The 22,986-nt window shown below is 50.5% G+C and overlaps 1 protein-coding gene across 1 annotated transcript; it reads left to right on the top strand.

The window, feature by feature from the left end:
- On the top strand, positions 1 to 22,612 carry MATN1 (matrilin 1). The gene is made up of 8 exons (XM_058040338.1): positions 1 to 88; positions 3,752 to 4,098; positions 9,534 to 9,756; positions 13,778 to 13,903; positions 14,146 to 14,559; positions 17,727 to 17,879; positions 19,998 to 20,078; positions 22,253 to 22,612. The coding sequence occupies exons 1-8, from the start codon at positions 1 to 3 to the stop codon at positions 22,300 to 22,302; spliced, it is 1,482 nt and encodes a 493-aa protein (XP_057896321.1). The 3' UTR covers positions 22,303 to 22,612.
- Positions 22,613 to 22,986: the final 374 nt, after the last annotated feature.

The following is a 22,986-nucleotide window of genomic DNA, read 5'->3' as shown; positions in this document are numbered from 1 at the left end:
ATGGCCAGGATTTGCTGTGCCCTGCTGCTCTCGCTGCTGCTGCTCCTGCACAGCCCGGCCGCCTGCGGGGCCCCGCCGCAGCCCCGCGGTGAGTGGGGACCGGGGCTGGGGGGGCTGGGGGGGCTGGGGGGGCTGGGGGTCCCTCTGTGCCTCCGGGGGACGGGGAAGGGTAAGGAGTGCCCAGCAACAGCCAGGGAAATGCAGGAGCTGCGTCCGGTGTGTCCCCAAGGCAGCGGGGCAGGGGATGGCTCCGTGGGGACAGCACGGGTGGCTCCGTGAGGACAGCACGGGTGGCCCGGTCACCCCTCGGCGCTGGAGGAGGCCCAGGTGGGACAAGGGCTCTGCCTTCCCTCCCCTCTCCAGCTCCACAGGGGCTGGAGCAGGAGCTGGCCCAGCACCGGGGTCACCTCCCGAGCAGGAGGGCTGGCTCGGGTTGCTGGGAATGGGACTTTCCCTGGATTTCCTTCATCCGATCCTGAGCGAATCCTGCTCTGTTTGGCTTCCCGGGTGGGCAGCCAGGAGCAGGGGAGCTGCCTGCTCTGCAGCTTGCACAGGCTCCAAACCCAGCCTGGAATGAGGGCCAGCAAGGGATGGACACCCAGGGAAAAGGATGGACACCCAGGGAAGGGATGAACATCCGGGACAAGGATGGACACCCAGGGAAGGGATGGACATGCAGGGAAAGGATGGAGACTCAGGGAAGGGATGGACATGCAGAGAAGGGATGAACACCCAAGGAAGGGATGGAGACCCAAGGAAGGGATGGACACCCAGGGAAGGGATGGACACTGAGGGAAGGGATGGAGACTCAGGGAAGGGATGGACACTGAGGGAAGGGATGGAGACTCAGGGAAGGGATGGACACCCAAGGAAGGGATGGACATGCAGGGAAGGGATGGACATGCAGAGAAGGGATGAACACCCAAGGAAGGGATGGAGACCCAAGGAAGGGATGGACACCCGAGGAAGGGATGGACACCCAAGGAAGGGATGGACATGCAAGGAAGGGATGGACACTCAGGAAAGGGATGGGCGCCCAGGGAAGGGATGGACACTCAGGGAAGGGATGGACACTCAGGGAAGGGATGGGCGCCCAGGGAAGGGATGGATACCCAGAATAGGGCTGGACACAAAAGAAAGGGAGCGTCTGATCCTCAGGAGCATCTTTGCTCTTTCCCGGGTTCCAGGCAGCCCAGGGATTCCTGGATTTCTCCAGAAATCACTGCAGGAGAAGCAAACTCAGCTGCAAGGACAGACTTGTGGGAATTCAAAATGTTTGGACGGTGTGCTGATGATGGCTCAGCCACAGCCATGGGCAGCCTGAGCTGTGCAGGTGTGACAGTGACTGCAGAGGCACCTGGGGCTGAGGGAGAGGGGATTGCAGATAAACTGAGTCCTTTCTCCACAGGAATTTGGGAAAGGAGGGTTCTCTTTGCACAGCAAAGAGAAACAGAGCAGTGACTGAGCTGAGCCCTGCTGTGAGCAGTCAGCTCTCTAAAATAAACCTCTTTTACTCCTGGGTTACTGAACTGTTCTCCCAGTGCTTTAATGGATATGACAAAGATGCCCTGAGAGGAATTTTCTGCTAAGTCAGGGCATTAATTCAGCTTTTCCTGAATGATTCCTAGTGTGGATATTTGTAAATATAGAGTAAGATTTTATTTCTGGTTTAATTCCAGTTTGAACTAAACTATGCTGAGTCAAGGTGCCAATCAGAGCAAGCGACTGTCACCCCCTGCAGAGAATGGGCCTGTCCTGCAGACCCTGACTGTGGCTGAAATCCCAAAAATCTCCCACCTGATACCCCTCCTTTACTCTTCCCTTCTCTGAAATAAACTCCACTCTCTCATAAAAAGAGCTTGAAAATGTTATTTAGGGCCAAATCACAGAGCAGAAATAAATAAAATAGATAGACTTCAAAATTTCTATTGGCTCCAGCTGTTCTTACGGAAATAAAATACCTTCTGCTGCTTGGTTTGTCACTAAATCCAGCGATGATTCATCAGCACAAAGGCGGACCTGTGTTTTATTTCTGGAGGAATTAATTGAGCCTTTCCCTGGACCTTCATTTCTCACCTGTAAACTGGCCCCCCCTGGAACAGGGATTCCAGTGCTGCAGATGGATCTCCCTGGGAGTTTTCCTTCCCTTGCAATGAATTATGGGGGGAAAATGAAATTCATCCATATGGGAATATGTTAGATTGGATTGTGGTGGGAATTACAGTTCCTGACAAAGTGACCACTGCCTGCTTTGCTCCCACCTTCCCAGACCTTTCTGGAGCAGATTCAGCCTTGATGCCTCTCAGGAAACAAACCTGATTATTTCATTTACAGATCCATCACTGAGTATTTATTTTTATCTGCCTCAAAGACTGAAAGACCCATTAGATCTCACACTGAGGACCAGCTGTAATATTTATGCCATCATTTGGAGCAGATTTGTTGGCCCAAAAGCTCCCATTTAAAAATCTGTCCACAGAAATCTCCTTTATGACAGGAACTCCCTGGGCCCTGCAGAAATCAAATATTAACAGAGCACTTGACAGAGACAGGCTAAATGAGAAGAAAAAAATTAAAAAGAACAGGATGCCATAGATCTGCTGGAGGAAATGGGGCCATTCATTTAGGAAATCATAAAAAAACACCAGGCTTTTTTTTTTTTTTATGTCTTGCCACAGCTGAAAATGAAGATGGAAAATGGCATGAAAGCGAGAAATTAAAACAATAATAATAATAACAATTTATTCAGTTTGTTGCATTGCTGATGCCTCCTGATAGCCTCTCCTTTTCACTGTGGGTATTTATGGGGCTGTAGAGATTAATTATCTATTATTAATTATCAATTATGGGTTCCAGATTTCTCTGTTGTTTCCCCCTGACAGATGTGAACCAGCTCTGTGCTGTTACTGGGGTTTATTATTGGTGCCATCATGGGGGAACAGGGCTCTGGCTCCTGCTGTGCTGGGAATGTTAACCCTTGACCTGGGAATGTTGTTCCCAATCCCAGCTGATTGCTGAGTCTTGTGCCTGGTGCTGGTCCCATTCCCATTGACTGACACCTGTGGGGATTGCTTATCCAGGTCTGAGGTGCAGTAATTCCTTTCCAGCCTTTTTTTGGATGCAGAAATGCAGCTCAGGTTTCAGACCACAGCTTTATCCTTCCTTCCTTCCTTCCTTCCTTCCTTCCTTCCTTCCTTCCTTCCTTCCTTCCTTCCTTCCTTCCTTCCTTCCTTCCTTCCTTCCTTCCTTCCTTCCTTCCTTCCTTCCTTCCTTCCTTCCTTCCTTCCTTCCTTCCTTCCTTCCTTCCTTCCTTCCTTCCTTCCTTCCTTCCTTCCTTCCTTCCTTCCTTCCTTCCTTCCTTCCTTCCTTCCTTCCTTCCTTCCTTTCTTTCCTCCTTTCCTCCTTTCCTCCTTTCCTCCCTCCGTCCCCCCATGCTGTCATTCCACAATTTTATCCCTCCCTCCTCTCTGTGCTGCCCTAGGCAGATGAGGTTTCCTCAGAGACAGCCTGGGTGACAAGAGACACCCTGCTCACCACATGTCCATGTCACCCCCCAGGAACTCATCTTCTTCCCTAGAAAACCATTAAGAACATTTAAAATATTCAGTTAAAGCTGTGAAACAGAGAACGGACCAAAACCTGATCCTCATCTCCACCCAGTGCTGCTTTACCAGCACCAATCCCTTCTTCTCAGGACACTTTTCCTTTGACACTTCCCCTTTGATTTCCCCTCTGTCCCTGCTGTCCCCAGGCACCCTGTGCAGGACCAAGCCCACGGACCTGGTGTTCATCATCGACAGCTCTCGCAGCGTGCGGCCGCACGAGTTCGAGAAGATCAAGGTGTTCGTGTCGCGCGTGATCGAGGCGCTGGACGTGGGCCCCAACGCCACCCGCGTGGGCATCATCAACTATGCCAGCGCCGTGCGCAGCGAGCTGGCCCTGCAGGGCCCCCAGAGCAAGGCGGCGCTGCTGCAGGCCGTGCGCAGGATCCAGCCCCTCTCCACGGGCACCATGACCGGCCTGGCCATCCAGTTTGCCGTCAGCCGCGCCTTCAGCGCCGCCGAGGGCGCCAGGGGCGGCGCGCCCGACTTCAAAAAGGTAAAATGGGGCTGGTTCCTCCAGCTCCTCGCTTGGGACTCGTGGTGGAGTGGTTGGGAAAAGCAGAAAGGTGGTTTTTTTTAGGTTTTGGTTGTGTGTGACACCTGAGGGTTGATTGTCGCAGGTGGAAACCTCTGGGAGGAGCAAATGGGAGGTTTGAAAACCTCCAGGAAGTTCATGTCCCTCAATTCTTATTGGAAACCTCTGGGGGGTGCAAACGGGAGGTTTGAAAACCTTCAGGAAGTTCATGTCCCTCAATTCTTATTGGAAACATCTGGGAGGTGCAAACGGGAGGTTTGAAAACCTCCAGGAAGTTCACACCTCTCAATTCTTCTTGGAAACCTCTGGGAGGCGCAAATCCCTCAATTCTTGAAAACCTCTGAGAGTTTCACACCTCTCAATTCTTGAAGACCTCTGGGAGGTTCAAACATCTCCAGTCTTCTTGGAAACATCTGGGAGGTTCAAACATCTTAATTCTGCTTGGAAACATCTGGGAAGTTCAGACCTCTCAATTCTTCTTGCAAACCTCTGGGAGGTTGAAACCTCTCTATTCTTGGAAGCCTCTGGGAAGTTCAAACCTCTCAATTCTTTTTGGAAACCTCTGGGAGGTTCAAACCTCTCAATTCTTGAAGACCTCTCTGGGAGGTTCCAATCTCTCAATCCTTGGAAACCTCCAAGAGGTTCAAACCTCTCAATTCTGCTTGCAAATCTCTGGGAGGTTGAAACCTCTCAATTCTTGGAATCCTCTGAGAAGTCCAAACCTCTCAATTCTTGGAAACCTTCAAGAGGTTCAAACCTCTCAATTCTGCTTGGAATCCTCTGGGAAGTTCAAACTTCTAAATTCTTGAAAACTTCTAGGAGCTTCAGATCTCTCAGTTCTTGAAAAATCTCTGGGAGGTTCAAACATCTTAATTCTTCTTGAAACTCATCTTTGGGGCTTAGTGAAAGAAAATACAAAACCCATTATAACACAGTCAGTCTTTGTCTCAGTTTTTGTTCTAAATGCAGTCTGACAGCTGCACACAGCATTGGCCGCTGCTGCAGATTGGAGAGACATTTCCACTGAGCTGTCCATGAAAGTGCTGGGTCCTCATCTCTGGAATCTCTTCCACACCATTCAACATCCCTCTCTCTTCATGCACTCTTTTCCTGCTGTCAGACAGCTCCCCCAAGCCCTGCTGTCTCCTGTCACTTCTGGTTGTGTGGAACAAACTGCCCTGGATTTCCAGGGTCTCCCTGAAACCTTTCCTTGACAGCTGAAAGAGCTGGAGCAGTGAGCTTTGGAATGATTTATCTGAGGCATTAAAACAAAGGGGAAAAAAAGGAAAACACTCCTTGTTTCCCTCTTGCCTTCCACTCTGGAGCTGATCCATGAGGCAGAATCACAGAAGGAGGTTGGGAGGGGGTCTCTGGAGCTGACCCTGATCTCCAGCGGGGCTGCCCAGGACCATGCCCAGGTGGCTTTTCAATGTCTGCAAGGTGGAAAACTCCACAACCGTTTGTGTTCTTGGTTCCCTGATTATTTTTTCACTTTTCCCCTCTGTCTTGAATTCCAGCCATCTTTTCCCTTCTGCTCAAGGTGACCCCATCCCCTGCCTGGGAAGAGGAACAGGTCGTACAGGGATTTAGGGAGGTGAAGCTTCCAGAAACACCGGACACGGTCCTTGCTCCTTCCCACAGCAGAAATCCAACAAATCCTCGTGCAAATCTGGTTGTCAACATCCCAAAACATCACACGGTGCTTTGCTCTTGCTTTGTGCAGCAAATGTCACCCCAGGGCAGGGAAAAGCACAATTTGTTTCTGGAGGAGCTCCGAGAAAAACCTGCTCCCACCTTCCTCAAAACCCGCAGGAAGCCCAATTACTTCCACCTTATCTTTTAGGGAAGAACAACAAATAAATTGGCAAATTGCTGAGCAAATCCAGGGCTTTATTCAGCTTCCTGCCTGATTCTCCTTGGAGCCTGCTGGAACATCACGTTCCCAGGGCATAATGAGCCATCACTCCCTCATTAGCTGGGAAATGCCAGCCCGGGCTGGGGATAGCTGGGAATGCTCAGGAATGCTCAGGAATGCTCGAGTGTCTGAGATAACCAGGAATAAATTGTATCAGACCACGTGGGATTTCGGTCTGACAGAAGGATGAGGAATCCAGAATGTCAGGAATTCACAGGGAAAGCTGCTGGTTAAATGAGCAAAAGGTTTGACCTTGAAAAGCAAAATTTCTGAGTTTTCCCCGGGTAAAACTGAGGATCAGGGCAAAATCCAGCTGTTGGAGGCAGCAGAAGCTTCACTTTTCATAATTCCCCTCAAATGGCTGAGCAGTGCCAGCCTCCCCAGGATCCAGAGACTGCTCCTTCCCTCCAGGCCTTTCCCAAACCAGGCACGCACCAGGACTCAGCTTTTTCAATGGCAGAGATACTCAGACTGCAAATAATTTGGAGGTAGGTTTGAAAATAGTAATAATAAAAAAAGGGACATTTTTTCATATTGACTCAGGCTGGATGCAGGGAAAATACTTATGGTAGGAATCCTAGGAAAAAAAAAAACAGGAATTCCTGATGATTGGGTTAACCAAATGTGATATTAAGAGAGATTTTTACACTCTTTCTGTCAGGTTGTCACAGACAGGTGCCCTGGCTTCCTCTCACTGTTACATTCGTTTTCCCCATGGGTTCTCTGATTAATTCCCAATCCCGACTCTGTATGCAGAAGTTTTGTTTTCTCCAACAGCAGAGCAGAAAGCAATGTGAATTTTGAGTCCTTTCTGGCAGATTTCCACACAGAGGCATTATAAGGATCTTCCCCATCACATCCACGTGTGGAATGGACTCTGCAGCCCCACCCCATCTGGGGTTTATCTGGGCTAGGGCTTATCTGGGCTTGGGTTTAGCTGGACTCAAGCTTAGCTGAAGATGGAGAGGAGCAGATAAAACCTGGAGAATTTCTTGATTTAGGAAGAAAATTGCAGGAGGACACATGGCTGCTGACAGGACCTGCTGGCAGGGTTTGGTGCCTGATTTGATAACTCTTCTGTTCCCTGATTTGATAACATCTCTGATCTCTGATTTGATTTGATAACTCCTCATTCCCTGATTTGATAACTCCCCTCATTCCCTGATTTGATGACTCCTCTGATCCTGGATGTGATATCTCCTCTGATCCCTGATTGGATAACGCCTCTCATTCCCTGATTTGATATCTCCTGTGATCCCTGATTTGATAATGCCTTGCTCCCTGATTTGATGACCCCTCTGATCCCTGATTTGATAACTCCCCTCATTCCCTGTTTGATAACTCTCCTCATTCCCTGATTTGATAACGCTTCTGATCCCTGATTTGATGACTGCTCTGATGCCTGATTTGATATCTCCTCACTCCCTGATTTGATATCTCTTCTCATTCCCTGATTTGATGACTCCTCTCATTCCCCGATTTGATAACCCCTCCAATCCCTGATTTGATAACGCCTCTGATCCCTGATTTGATATCTCCTGTGATCCCTGATTTGATAATGCCTTGCTCCCTGATTTGATGACCCCTCTGATCCCTGATTTGATAACTCCCCTCATTCCCCAATTTGATAACCCCTCCAATCCCTGATTTGATAACACCTCTGATCCCTGATTTGATATCTCCTGTGATCCCTGATTTGATAATGCCTTGCTCCCTGATTTGATGACCCCTCTGATCCCTGATTTGATAACTCCCCTCATTCCCCAATTTGATAACCCCTCCAATCCCTGATTTGATAACGCCTCTGATCCTGGATTTGATATCTCCTCCGATCTCTGATTTGATGACTCCTCTGATCCCTGGTTTGTTATCTCCTCATTCCCTGATTTGATATCTTCTCTGATCCCTGATTTGATGACTCCTCTGATCCCTGGTTTGTTATCTCCTCATTCCCTGATTTGATATCTTCTCTGATCCCTGATTTGATGACTCCTCTGATCCCTGGTTTGTTATCTCCTCATTCCCTGATTTGATATCTTCTCTGATCCCTGATTTGATGGCTCCCTGCCCTCCATGCTCTGGGGTCTCTCCCCGGAGCCCCTGGCGCTGCTGGCGCTGCTCGGGCGGAGCAGCCCGGCTGGAGCTGAGGCTGAGCCGAGGGCTCTCTCTCCTGGCAAAAGGCTCCACTGCACTCACGGATCCAATCCCACCCCAGGAAAACCCCGGAGCTCCTTGGGCACATCCGTTCCCCCACACCTGCCACAGGGGCTGCTTTGCCTTATTTTTGTCACACTAGAAGAGCAAGGCTTGAATTTGTTTATTTTTCCCCCGTGGAAGCACCAGTTGCAGAATTATGATGCTCCTGGGAATTTTTAATTGTGCAGCCCTTAGGAAGTGCAGAAAAACAGCTGAAATTAGATTGCAAAGCTCCACATTTTTCCTTTTTCTCCTGGTTTTTACAGAGGGAAAGCTCTTTCCCCATTCTGCATTCCAGCCCAAGCCATTCCTTTGGAGTCAACAGTGGTGTCACAATAAATTGGTTGTAAGGAAAAGTGGCAGGGGCAGTAGAATTGGCAAAGAGCAAGAATTCAGGTCTTGTGACAAAGTCTCTTTCAGAAGAAAAATAAAGAGGGAAAGGGATAAACCAGGAGCAGGACTCTGGGAGGCTTTTAGCTGGTTCAAGGCACCATTTAATCCAAGCTGAAATCCAGTTCCCACTTAAACCAGCTGCCACTTTAATGCTGGGGCTAGCAGGGGTGGGGTTTAATCCCTGCTGTTTATTTGGAACAGAGAATCACAAATCCTGGCAGGCCCTGACACACAGTGTGACCTCAGGCCTCTTCCCCTCTCTCCCCATGGAGATGGTTCCAGTTCCATCCTTCAGCTCCTCCACCTATAAATGGGATGAGCCCTTCATCTCACATTTCCGTGGCATTTCCTGAGAGGCTGTGAAGGCCCACACTCAGCTGGGCTTGTCCGGAGTGTCCTGAAGATCTTCAGTTTGGCTTGAGCTCAAGTTTGGCCATGAACAACATACATTTTAATTTAATCTTCTTAGAGGGGGATGCACCAGTTGTCCCTTGGTGAAACCATCAATCCCTGGCACTTGCCCCTTGGTGAAACCATCGATCCCTGGCATTGTCCCTTGGTGAAACCACCCATCTTTGGCAGTTTAACTTTTCCAGCTCAGAAAGAAACAAATTCCACCTCAAAAAACCATGGTTGGTGTGATCTCCAAAGAATGGGAAAAGCTGGTGGGATTCCCTTTTATCTTAATTTTAGAAATTCAAACCCTCCCCTCGTACCCCAGCCTGTCCCACCAGCATTCTGGGAGTACAAACAAGGATCCCAGTGCCCAGGCAGGCTGTCCCGTCCCATCCCATCCCATCCCATCCCATCCCATCCCATCCCATCCCATCCCATCCCATCCCATCCCATCCCATCCCATCCCATCCCATCCCATCCCATCCCTCCCCTGCAGGTGGCCATCGTGGTGACGGACGGGCGGCCCCAGGACGGGGTGCAGGACGTGTCCGCCCGGGCCAGGGCCGCGGGCATCGAGATCTTCGCCATCGGCGTGGGCAGGGTGGACATGGGCACGCTGAGGCAGATGGCCAGCGAGCCCCTGGACGAGCACGTGGACTACGTGGAGAGCTACAGTGTCATTGAGAAACTGACCCACAAGTTCCAGGAGGCTTTCTGTGGTGAGTCCTGGCCAGGGCAGCTGGAATTGGGAATGGTTTGGGTGGGAAGGACCTTGAAGCTCTGCAGAGAATCCTGGAATGATTTGGGTGGGAAGGGATTGGAGAGCACATCCCACCCCACCCCTGCCATAGCAGGGACACCTGCCACTGTGCCAGGTGCTCCAGCCTGGCCTTGGGCACTGCCAGGGCTCCAGGGGCAGCCACAGCTGCTCTGGGCACCCTGGCACAGCCCAAACCTCTCTAACCAGGCCTTGCCAGCCTACAAACCCCCTGTGGCAAATGGCACTGGGGGCACCTGGAACCAGCCAGGAAATCATTCTTTCCTTTCCTTTCTCCATTTGCTGCAATGGGTTTTGGTGCTGGTTTCCATCCTTGGTTCAGGAATGTGAATGCCAGAGTGGTTTGGGTGGGAAGGGATCTTCAATGGCAGCTGATTGCAGCCCAGGGACACCTGCCACTGTGCCAGGTGCTGCCAGCCCCAATGTCCAGCCTGGCCTTGGGCACTGCCAGGGCTCCAGGGGCAGCCACAGCTGCTCTGGCAATTCCAGCCCAGCCCCTGCCCACCCTGCCAGGGAACAATTCCCAATTGCCAAGATCCCATCCAGCCCTGCCCTCTGGCACTGGCAGCCATTCCCTGCCTCCTGTCCCTCCATCCTTGTCCCCAGTCCCTCTGCAGCTCTCCTGGAGCCCCTTCAGGCCCTGCAAAGGCTCTGAGCTCTCCCTGAAGCCTTCACCCTGTGCCAGGGCCTGCCCACTCTCACAAGGATGGATTCCTCCCCAGTATCCCATCTATCCCTGCCCTCTGGCAGTGGAGAGCCATTCCCTGTGTCCTGTCCCTCCTGTCCCTTTTCCAAAGTTCTCCTCCAGCCTTTCCCATGGAAGTTTTATCTGTGACCACCCTTCTCCCCTCTGCTTCCTTGCTTCCCTGCAGGATCAGAGCCAGGGGCTCTTTGAAGTTGCCTTTCCAGAACTGCAGGGTTTTGTTCAGGGGATTTCAGGTTTTGGTTAAAGAAATCTCCAGATTTCACTGGCACTGGAGAGTTTGTAAACACGATCCACACACTCCTGGAGGCACTGGAAAACAACCTGGAGAAGAGGGGTTTAGCACACTGAAATCACACCCTTTTGGGGCAGTGGAGAGAATTTTTTTTGTATTTCCCCCCCCCCCAGCATTGCCACCAGAATTCCCAGATCAGCTGGGGTGGTCCCAGTTCCTGTCAGAGGCTGAGCTGCCTTTGCCTAAAGCTGCTTTTGGGGTTGGAAGCCTTGTGGGGCAGGAATCTCTCCTGGCTGGAACAGGATCTAATTCCTGTCTGCACAGCACATCAAAGGAGCCTGAGCATCCTAAAAACATCATCTTCAAACCAAAATCTTATAAAAACAGCATCCTAAAACTGCCATCCTATGAAAACAGCATGCTAAAACCACCATCCTATAAAACCACCATCCTCCAAACTCAATCCTCCAAACCCCATCCTACAAAAACAATATCCTACAAAACAGCATCCTCCAAACCCCATCCTACAAAAACAATATCCTACAAAACAGCATCCTGCAAACACCATCTTACAAATACCACCCTACAAACACCATCCTAAAATGCAGCTTTGCTCCTACAGGAGCTGCTGAAGGACTGAGAATGTTTTATTGCTTCCAAATGTGCCCCAAGGCAGCAGGAATGGGCCATAAATTCCCATTTTCTGTCAGCAGGAGAGGCCCAGGGGCCTTTCCCTGGAAGGAAAAACGTGTGGCAACACTTCCTGAAAGGTGTGATCCACCTGGAACTCCAAACACACACGCCTGGGCCTGGAGATCTCCCAGTTTCTGACAGGTGTAAAATCTCCTGGTCCAGCTCCAAGGCTGAAAGTGATGAAGGGGAGCAGCTTTTTGTCATGGAAATTTGGCTCCTCTGTGGAAAGGAGGGAAATTTCAGCTACAGAGTGAGCCGTGGATTATCCTCAGGTGATAGCACAGAATGAGTCAGGCATTACCAGGTGTCACTGCAGCAGCAGCTCATGGCAGAGGGAACAAACACCTCAGACAAAGGGAGGGAGAGAGACAGAATTTGAGGAGTGGAATCCAGGCCGTGAATGTTTGTTTCCATGGGCTGCCCTGGGATCAGGAGGCAGCAGCAGTGCCGAGGCCTCACAGTGTGGTTTGAAGTTGTGGGGAAAATCCTTCCTGTGCCTCCCTGTGCAGATGGCGAAGCTCTTCCCATGGGAAAGCCCTGGGAGGTGAGGGAAGCCCTCGGGGCTGATGCAGGGAGCAGAGGACAGCCCTGGGGGAATGCCCGAGTCCCTGTTACCCTGCTCTGCATGTGCAGCTGCCCTAAACCATGCCAGGGATGGACCCAGACCCCCTGCTCGGACACAGCACAGGATCTGTGGGACTGAGAGCAGGGAAAAGTGCTTCCCACAGTGCCCAGCAAACTCATGGGGACACGGGAAACCCTTGGTGCTCCAGCCTGTGGTGAGATTAACCAAAGCACTGAACCACAGGCAGCTCCAGGGGCACTGAAATTCCCAATGATCTGGGCTGGGACAATCTACCAGTGCTGGCACAGTCACTGGAAGTGGAAAGGCCAAAAAAAATGTACAGAATATGAGTAGAGCAGAACACAAATGGCTCAAAATAACAAACCTGAGCTCAGAAAGACTCAGCTCCACCTCCCATTCGTTCACTACAACCCAGTGCCTGGATTTCTGCACATTTTCCCTGGCATTTGCAGCTGAATTTTCCTCCCCAGCCCTGTTTGCTCTGGAGTTTGTTTGCCATCTTCAGTGTGACAGCACTGTCACCCCTCAGCTCCCTGTGCTGCCACTCAGCTGCTGCTTGCTCAGCATCCCAGGAGCCACAGCAGGGCAGGCGGGGCAGCAGGAGGGTTTGGAGAGCAGGGATCTGAGAGCTGCACATGCAGAGAGAGCTCTGAGGTGAATCCCACACATGAATGCTGTGCAGGAAGGGCAGCTGAGCTCCCTGCTCAGGACTGTACTGCAGAGCTGCAAAAATTGGGCACTGGCCAGCCTGGGGGGCAGCTGGGACCCAAAGCTCACCCAGGAGCTTTGCAGAGTGAGGAGTGCTGTGATTTGCCCCACACCCAGCTGGGTTTGCCCTCAGGGAAGATTTCCAGTCCTGGCTGTGCCTTGGAGCATCGAGACTTGTGGGAATTTCTTCCTTGTCTTTGTGCCTGTCTTGGTTTGAACAGCCAGGTGTCTGCTGAGGAAGGCAGGAACCTTCCCTGAAATGGAAAATGCAAACCTCCACCCTCTGAATTATTGGAATTTTGAAATTAAGGGGCTCTCAGGCAAAGATATAGGAATAACAGTTCTTTATTAGGGAAAAATTAAAACTAAAATAAAAATAAAATAAAATGCAGTAATACAAAACAAGGCCCTGCCAGAGTGAGAGCAGGCCCTGGCACGCTGTGGCTCAGGCTGGTGGCACAGCCCCATGCCACGGGGGCTCAGCCCTCCTGCAGTGCCAGCTGTGGCTCTGCTGCAGCAGGGATCCTGCACAAGGGGGGAGTTTTCCTCTGCAGCTCCAGGGCTGCTGCAGATGGGCCTGGGCTCCCTCTGGCCATGCAGGGCAGCAGAAAGCTGCTCCTCTGGCAATGCAGGGGGCAAAGGCTGCTGTGCTGTGCCAGGCTCAGATTGCATCCAGGCAGGAATGCTTGGCTCCTGCCCTGGGCGCAGCATCTGCCCATGGGATGCTGGAATTGGATCAGCCCTGCAGGGACACTCAGTGGCCATGGACAGCAGAGATCTCCTGGAGGGAGGATTGGCTGTGGGAGAGATGAAGAAAACTGCCCCAAGAACAGCAGAGAACTGCCCCAGCTCTGACAGGTGGGCACAGAACACACAGCCCCATTTCCAGCCTCAGACTCTGCCTCAGCACTGTCCAGACTCAATGAGCTGTGTCCCATTGCAAAGCAGAGTTAATTATGGGGCCAATGTGGGGCTGTGCAGAGCTGGGTGTGGGTGGGGAGGCCCCTGCTTGAAGCCACCCCCTCCTCTCCTTGCAGTGGTGTCTGACCTGTGTGCCACGGGGGACCACGACTGTGAGCAGGTGTGTGTCAGCACCCCAGGGGCCTACAGGTGTGCCTGCAGGGACGGCTTCAGCCTCAACAGCGACGGCAAGACCTGCACTGGTACGTGATGGCTCCCTGAGGGGTGGTGGTGACAGCACTGGGATGTTCTGCTCAGGGAAGGCAGACAGGGAAACCCTTCTCTTACAAGCCAGAATCGCTTTCAAAACATTGCTGTGCTCTCTTGTTGGGTTTTCATTGATTAACCCTCAGCAATAAATGGCATTAGGGTTCTATTTTCCTACATCATTTACTGAGGCCTTTGCTGCTGTTTTCTTCTGCCTTCTTCTCATCTTTTCCTTCAGCTTGCAATGGTGGCTTGGGGTCTGCTCTGGATCTTGTGTTCCTTATCGATGGCTCCAAGAGTGTGAGGCCTGAGAACTTTGAGCTGGTGAAGAAATTCATCAACCAGATCGTGGATTCTCTGGAGGTGTCGGACAAGCAGGCGCAGGTGGGGCTGGTGCAGTACTCCAGCTCCGTCCGGCAGGAGTTCCCCCTGGGCCAGTTCAAGAGCAAGAAGGACATCAAGGCAGCAGTGAAGAAAATGTCCTACATGGAGAAGGGCACCATGACAGGCCAGGCTCTCAAGTACCTCGTTGACAGCTCCTTCTCCGTCATCAACGGAGCCCGGCCCGGCGTCCCCAAGGTGGGGATTGTCTTCACTGATGGGCGCTCACAGGATTATATCTCAGATGCTGCCAAGAAAGCCAAGGACTCAGGTAGGGCTCCTCAGCTCCCTGGGGCTTATTTCTCCCTTGGCCCAGGCAGGACTTTTTCCCTGGACCTGTGTCTTGGGACACACACAGATTATACTGAGTAATTCTGGGGAGATATTCCCTGGCTGTCCTTGCTCACAGAGAATCTGGAACACCTCAGTCTGGGTGTCAGGTGTACTTTGGTTTGCTAAGAGCTGGTTTTAGTTCCCCTCTGTGTCTTTGGAGGAGTTTCTGCTGGTCAGGGTGGAGTTTGAGATGGACAGGTTGGAGTTGGGATGGGATGGACAGGTTGGAGTTGGGATGGGATGGACAGGGTGGAGTTCCATCCCTTAGGATGGGATGGGATTGGATGGGATGGAGTGGGGTGGAATGGGATGGGATGGGATGGACAGAGTGAAATTCCAATCCCTGGAATGGGATGGACAAGATGGAGTTCCACCCCCTTGGGATGGGATGGACAGGATGAAGTTTTGCCCTGTGGAATGGGATGGACAGGGTGGAGTTGCACCCCCTGCAATGGGAAGCACCCAGGTCTAATTGCTCCACACAAACGTGGAAGGAAGCTGCGGGGGGAATTTGGAATTTGGAGGTTTCAGCACCATTAGGGTTGGACAGGGCTTGGAGCAATCTGGGACGGTGGAAGATGGTGGAGCAGAGGAGCTTTAAGGTCCCTCCTAACCCAGCCCTTACCCACTCTGGGATTTGTCTGGGGCTGGTCAGGAAGCCCAGCCCAGCACCAGAGGCACACAATGAACCCCAAAGCAAGGACAACTAACCCCAGGGTTTGTAGGGCCAGCACCAGAGGCCCAGCCCAGCACCAGAGGCACACGGGGGCAAACACAACCAACCCCAGGATTTGTAGGGCCAAGTGTGGCTGGGCTGCATCAGCCTCAAGGCCTGGAAAAGGCAGAGAAAAAGCAACAAAACAATAAACAAAGCCCAGACATGGGTTAAGGAGGAACCTCAGGCACATTAATAAGGATTTTTCCTCAGCTGCTGTTGTAGGAAAAACACTCAGTGGCCACACACTGATGGATTCCTGTGCCTGAGCCCCATGAAATATTAATGACTTGAGAGCTGCCCTCTGCTGACCCTCCGAGCACATTCCCAGGCTCTGACACCCCGTGTTAAATGCATCCAGCCCCTGGGAATTTACTCAGGAATTGCTGAATCCTTCCCTTCCTTTTAACTTCGCTCTCCACCACTAGATGGGACTCGGGGCCAGCACATAACCAGAAAGGTCAGGGAGCTCGTGAAAAACCAATGTTTACAAAGCAGTCTGACATCTTATGGGGCTGTTCAGCTCTTATAAAACAAAAGGTTCTTATGAAGTGCATTTATAGAATTTATTCCTCTCTGGTGATAAAACTTTGTGCCTTGTCTCTCTCTCCTCTCTTGTCCCTGCAAGGAAATCTCTTATCTGTCCATGAGTTATTGCTGTGGGATAAACAAGTGCTTAAAATGAAACTGCAAAATTGTTCAGTGAGCTGAGCCTCGGCAAAACAACACATATTGGATATATCCAGAGAAAGAAAGGCACAAAGGGGATCAGGGAAACATTTCCTGTGCCTGGGCATGGACAAGTAGAGACAAGTATTTCAAATCAGGGCTAATTAATACCACCCAAAATGGGAAAATTACATTTCAGTTCAACAGAAACAGGTTTAATGCAGATCAATCTCCTGACAGAGCAGGACAAGTTGTGAACTCTCAGTGGGGGCAATTTTGGACAGAGACTCAGCTCAGTTCTGCTCCACTGCAGGAGGACTTTGCCACTCAGGGGCTCGTTAACAGGGATGATTAACAGTGGCTGAGCTGTTCTGGAAACTCCCACAGGTCCCTTTTGCTACATTATCACTTCCACACCAGAGGGATGGTGTTACCATCACCTGCCCTTTCTTGCATCTCCAAAACCTTGCTCTTGTTGTCATTGACTGGGAAATTCTACTTAAACTCTGTCTGCAAAAATATTTTGGCCCCTGTTTGACCTGGCTGAAAGGAGCATCTCCAAAATCTTGTTCTTATGGCCACTATGTCCATGGCCTGGTAAATTTTGATAAAATTTCTGCCTGTAAAATTATTTTTTGCCTGTTTGACCTGGCTGAAAGGAGTCTGGAATAGTGGGGGTGGAGGGGGTGTCACGATCTGTCCTCACAGACAGGTTTTGTGATGGTTCATGGATTTGATCTCAGGGTGCAAAAAACCAACATGGCACAGGGTATAATACTAAAGGTGCAGTAATAATCAAAACAAATGCACCTTTATTGAATGACCATAGCAAAATGCGATAGAGGGATTAAGGGAGAGAAAGATAGAGAAAGAGAGAGAGAGAGGGGGATATAGCTACCAAATGTAGAGACGAAATCCTTTGGTCCAGTCCAGTCGAGGATCCGCCTGTTTTGTCAGGGAGATCTCAAAATCTCTCCCTAACTCAGAGGTTTTTATTATGATAATTCTATTGGAAATTGTGAGGCGGGGGGGGAACAGATACAATAAGGAGTAGATGTAGCAGGCAGTCCATGTTCTCAGCAGTAAACGAGAGGCATTGTATTTGTGGTCCAGTGGTCACAACCTGCAGGCAAACAACCCGCTTTGGTCAGCTTGCCTCCCCCACACACCTGCCCCGGGCTGGGGGTTTCAGTCCCAGCCCTTGGAAGGAGCAGAGGAGCCTTTTCACATGGGGGTTCCATGTCTCAGTCCTTGATAGAGAGGCTCCTTACATCTCAGTCTGTGTGTCACGGTTGTAAAACAGGTGAGGGTCTTCTGTGGGAGACCACCTGAAACTCAGGAGAAGTCCAGCCAGGCCGAGAGGTGGGACAGCTCCCAAGGCTGTTGTTGCACAAAGGGCTGGGTGCCCCCTTCTTGTTGTCATTTGGCTCAGTGTAGCATACAGCAAACACCTGTGAACAATAGCTTAGCACTGTGCTCTCAGGTCTCAGGACCTTGTGGCGTGTGACTTTCTCCTACAGAGAAGACAGGGGAGTCTTCTCTTCAGTGGTCCTCAAATGACAATCGTGAGGCAGATGAGGGAAAATTCAGACAGACTCTCACAGGGGGCAATTCTCAGTGAGGATCTGGAGCTGTGTGGGGCTGGGGGCTCAGGGATGCCCAGCCTGGCAGGGTGGCCCCGTGCCAGCCCCGTGGTGCTCACAGGATCCCGTTCCTGGCAGGATTTCGGATGTTTGCCGTGGGAGTGGGCAACGCTGTGGAGGATGAGCTGAGGGAGATCGCCTCAGAACCTGTGGCTGAGCATTATTTCTACACTGCTGACTTCAGGACCATCAGCAAGATCGGGAAGAAGCTGCAGATGAAGATCTGTGTTGGTGAGAGGGGGCTGGGGTTCAGCCACAGCATCTGAAGGGTGGAGCAGAGGGGGAAATGCCCCTCCAGAACCCACCAGGTGAAGATCTGTGTGGTGAGAGGGGACTGGGATGGTGGGGCTTTGTCCCAGTGTTTGAAGGCTGGAGCGGAGAGATGAGAATGCCCTTGGAGAAGCTGCAGGTCTTCAGTCTGTGTTGGTGAGAGGGGATTGGGATGGAGCAGAGGGATGGAAATGGCCTTGGAGAAGCTGCAGATCCTCGATAAGGACCCTTGGTAAGAGAGGACTGGTGAGAAAAATGATCCTCACTTCCAAAAATGTAAAAGCTTTATTAAAACCTTATCAAATCCACAACAGCAGACTGAATAGAGAAAATATCCCAGCACCAGGAGCAGAGGATGTTTCCCACCATGTGCTCACCCACACCATGGAGGTTTCACCTTTTAACCCTTTATCCCCCCAAAGTTCTGTCCATGGACTCCTCCTTCCCTGCCCAGGGGTGGAGATCCCTGCCTGACACCTGGATTGGGGGGCAGCTGTTGCCATGGGCACGAGTGACCCTCCCCAATGTCCCAAACCCACCCAGGGCACCCCTGAGAACAACACAAGGGGTTGAAACACAACTATAAATCTATAAAACTTCTCTTAACATATTCATAATATTTGCCTTTTAGTTGTGAGAGTCAGCCATTTAGTGACTCATTTATCCCAGCTGGGATGGAGGGGTTCAGTCAGTGTTCAAGGCTGGACAGAAAGGGTGGAAATGCCCCTGGAGAAGCTGCAGCTGAAGGTCTGTGCTGGTGGGAGGGGGATTGGGGAGGGAGGGGTTCAGTGACAGCATTTGCAGCCTGGAAAAAAGGGATGAGAATGCCCTTTTAGGTGGATGTGATAAAAATCTCCAGCTCCCAGTGTGTGGAGCTGGCAGAACACACGGGAGCATCAGGAGACATTGATATTTTGGGTGGTTACCTGAGGCAAAGCAGCCTCCACACCTCAGACGTGTCCCCCTCTCCCAAATCTCCATCGCCTTCCTTTCTCCTCCACCTTTCTGCCCTTCTTTTTCTTCAGAAATGATGAATTTGTCTCCAGGTTCCTTAAGATGGGATTTCCTTTCCTCCTGGAGAAGCTGGAGAGGGATAATCCCCATGTCTGCAGAGCCAGGATTGCAAGGCAGAGACTCTTTGACAAGTCTCATTAAAAAAATTAGGATCCATCCAAGAACAAAGGATGGGATATGTATGAAACCCCCAACAAATTGTACTTTAAAATCATTCAAATACATTTAATCTTCAGCCTTCAAAGAAAAAAGTAAATTTCAGAAAAACTGTTTGTTCGTAAAATATTAATTTGGATAAATATGTTTACATTTAAGTATTAAAATAAAAAGGAAGGCAAGGAGATATTTGCATTTTTTCCATGCCCAGTGCCAGCTTGTATTTCTCAGCAGCTGCCATAAAATCTTCTGGTAATCTCCAGCTTTAGGTTACACCTGGCTAGTTTAGACCTGTTGAGTTTTGGTGTAAGTGATTAATTTCCTTTAAAAATTCTGTCTTTTATTTACTCCTCCTTTGCTCAGCTCAGAGTGGCCTTGTAACCCCTCCCTTTCTTTCCCAGGCATTTTTTCCCTTCTGTTCCAGTCTGAGTTAATTTTCCTTGAAGAACAGATGTAAATTAGTGACATAAATTAGCAAAGTGATTAACGCTCGTGGTTCCACCCCCTCAAGGAGTGGAGTTACTGAAGCAAAGCTCAAAGCAGTCCTGATGGCAGCAGTGCCTCCAGTTTTTATTGGATCTTGTTGGGGAGACAGAGGTTGGTTTTATTTGGTCAAACTTCAATTTTAGGGCAAACTTGAAGCATCAGGAGCAGAGCTCAGTGGGTTTCCAGAGAGATGGAAACCCAGGAAAGACTTCCATGGCTGGAATAACAGAAAAACGTGACATTCTCTGTTCATCTGAGGTTAAACTAGAAGACATCAATCAGATAACTAGAAATAATTATATTTTGATTTCCTTCCTGTTTCTGACATAGAAAATAAGAATTGTGCCGTTTCACTGGGCTCAGGGATTTTGATTAAATCCATTTTTTTTGTGCCACTCATCCTCTTGCTGTTGTGACCCGCAGAGGAAGATCCGTGTGAGTGCAAATCCATCATGAAGTTCCAGACCAAAGTAGAAGAGCTCATCAACTCCTTGCAGCAGAAACATATCCTTTGGGAGTGTGGCCAGGACTGGGTGGGCTGGCGATGCAGGGGGACCATGGGGAAGGTCTGTCCTGGGGGAGGGAGTTGGGTTGGGGCTCAGGAAGGTGGGAATGAGGCACCAGGGGGTGAAATCTGGCACTCAGAGCTCCAGGCTGGTGACAAGGTAGGGGATGGTTGAAAGTTGGATTTGATGGTCCTGGAGGACTTTTCCAAGCTTTTCCAAACTCTGGGATTCTGAGATTGTGGGGAGATGGGTCCTGAGGCAGTGGGAATGGGAGGCAGGGTGTTCCTTCAGAGCAAACATCCAACACAAATTCTTCACGGACTGCAGGGACAGAGGGATATCACAACACCTCAGAGTGTAGGAGGGTGGTGTGGATAATCCAGATGGACACATCCCCCTGTGATGGTGGTCACAGGGGTCTTAGGATGAGGGAAGAGACGTAGATCTGACTCTATGTTACAGAAGGCTGATTTATTATTTTATTATATATATACTATATTTTATCATATATATTTTTTATTTTATTATAGATATTAAAACTATACTGAAAAAATAGAAGAAAAAGCTCTCATCAGAAGGCTGGCTAAGAATAGAAAAGAATGATAACAAAGGTTTGTAGCTTGGACAGAGAGAGAGCCAGCTGTGCCGTGATTGGCCATTAATTCCAAACATCCACATGAGACCAATCCCAGATGCACCTGTTGCATTCCACAGCAGCAGATAATCAATGTTTACATTTTGTTCCTGAGCTTCTCAGAAGGAAAAAAATCTCCAAGAAGGATTTTTAATGAAAAGATGTCTGCGACATCCACCCATCCCAGGTTCTCCCCGATGGCCAAAACTCAGTGCTGGGAGATAAATCCTGATGGGATTGTTCCCTGGAAGCATCTCCAGCCAGGGGAGTTGGATCCCATCAGAACCCACCTGGTGGGACTGAGTCCTGCCATGCTGGGCCTTTCACTAAGTGGCAGAAAGAGAGAAAAATCCACCAAAAAATTGTGAGTAGGATTAAAACTTTTGAGAAACAGAATTCATGGAGCCTCGGGGTGGCTCGCAAGGGCAGGGGAGATGTCTCACCACTGAGGATCAGGAGAGGATCTAATTTTAAAAGGAACATTCTGATTTCTTCACACATTTCTGAGCCCTGCTGTGGCACAGCTCAGTTCCTCCTCCCAGGAGTGAGATCTGGGTGAGATTTGTGACCTGTGTGGTCCAGAGGCCACGGGAAGTCACAGCTCCCACCTGGTGGGTGGCTCTCCAGGCGCACCATGAACAGGAATCAGTGAGAGGAGCAGAAAATTGTTCTGGAACGCCAGGAAAAGCTCTTGCTGCTCTTCTCAGAGTCAGGGGCTCTGTCAGCCCCTCCTTTCCCTCCTCCTCTGGGAGTGAGCCTGGGCAGTGGGAGGATGTGTGAGCACAGGAGCTGCTTCCTGCAGGGAGCTCCACCAGCCTGGGAGCTCTGGGAAACCAGAGGGGATGGGCACAGATCCCCTCTGCTGCTGCTCCCATCCTTGCCCAGCCTGGGACTGGGGAATTATTGAGTGGTTTGGGTGGAAGGGACCTTAAAATTCCTCCCACCCCACCCCTGCCATGGCAGGGACACCTCCCATTGTCCCACCCCAGCCTGGCCTTGGGCACTGCCAGGGCTCCAGGGGCAGCCACAGCTGCTCTGGGCACCCTGGCACAGCCCAAACCTCTCTAACCAGGCCTTGCCAGCCTACAAACCCCCTGTGGGAAATGGCACTGGGGGCACCTGGAACCAGCCAGGAAATCATTCTTTCCTTTCCTTTCTCCATTTGCTGCAATGGGTTTTGGTGCTGGTTTCCATCCTTGGTTCAGGAATGTGAATGCCAGAGTGGTTTGGGTGGGAAGGGATCTTCAATGGCAGCTGATTGCAGCCCAGGGACACCTGCCACTGTGCCAGGTGCTGCCAGCCCCAATGTCCAGCCTGGCCTTGGGCACTGCCAGGGCTTCAGGGGCAGCCACAGCTGCTCTGGCAATTACAGCCCAGCCCCTGCCCACCCTGCCAGGGAATAATTCTTTCCCAAAATCCCATCTAAATCTCTCCTCTTTTAGTTAAAACCTTGGCCCATCACTCTGTGCCCACAGAAAAAGTCTCCCTCCCAGCATTCCCAGAAAAATTGCTGCTTTTCCTCCTTAATTCCTCCTCACTGGAAGCTGTGGCCAAAAGAATCGAAGCCCTGGAGAACAAGATCATCTAAAACCCCACTCCAGCAGTTTTTCACCTCCTTCCCAAAGTAACAGAACCAGAACTGCTCCATTTTTCAGGGAGGGCAGCTCAGCCCCAGGGCTCTGGGCAGCTTTTATTAAGGTCTAGGCTACCTGCATTTGTTTAAAAGGAAGAATTATTACAGTAGAGCAGACTTTGTATAAAGGGCAGAGCACAGGGTGTGACTGAGAGTTAGACCAGGCTCGAGTTTGCTGCATCCTATAGAGTGCATATATTCAAAGAAAAAAAAACCTTGAAAGATTTTTTATTTAAAGCTTAATATATATACAGTGTGTTACCGAGTACTTGATGATGAGTTCTGTGAATCCTCTGCTGCAGCTTTTGTTCCTATGCATGAAATAATTTAATTTAAAAGTCAGAGTGACTCAGAGTCACCCTCAGCTGCTGGGTGTAAAGGCCGAGGCTGAGCTCCTGGCGGTTGTCAGTGATTAAGGGGAGGTTTAGTCCTCATCTGAGTGTGCTCTGTAGGCAGGCTGGGCCAGGCTGCTCCTGCCTGGGCTCCTCCTGAGCTCTGGAACTGGAACGGGAAAAGCTTTCTCAGCAGTAAATGTGGCAGTGTCCCAGTGCCTGGGCTGAGCCTGCTCTGGGTGATGTGCAGGGACCTTCTGTGGCCCTGAGTGCCACCAGCCAGGAGATGTCCCCTCCTCTGGGTGAC

The sequence above is a fragment of the Melospiza georgiana genome, chromosome 24, assembly GCF_028018845.1.
Source record: "Melospiza georgiana isolate bMelGeo1 chromosome 24, bMelGeo1.pri, whole genome shotgun sequence".
NCBI lineage: Eukaryota > Metazoa > Chordata > Aves > Passeriformes > Passerellidae > Melospiza > Melospiza georgiana.
This window is presented reverse-complemented; position numbering and strand designations above follow the sequence as displayed.

Coding starts and splice junctions, on each gene's coding strand:
- MATN1 (XM_058040338.1), top strand. CDS start 1: ATGGCCAGGATTTGCTGTGCCCTGCTGCTCTCGCTGCTGCTGCTCCTG. Junction 14,560..17,726: donor CAAGAAAGCCAAGGACTCAG/GTAGGGCTCCTC, acceptor CGTTCCTGGCAG/GATTTCGGATGTTTGCCGTG. Junction 17,880..19,997: donor GCAGATGAAGATCTGTGTTG/GTGAGAGGGGGC, acceptor TGTGACCCGCAG/AGGAAGATCCGTGTGAGTGC.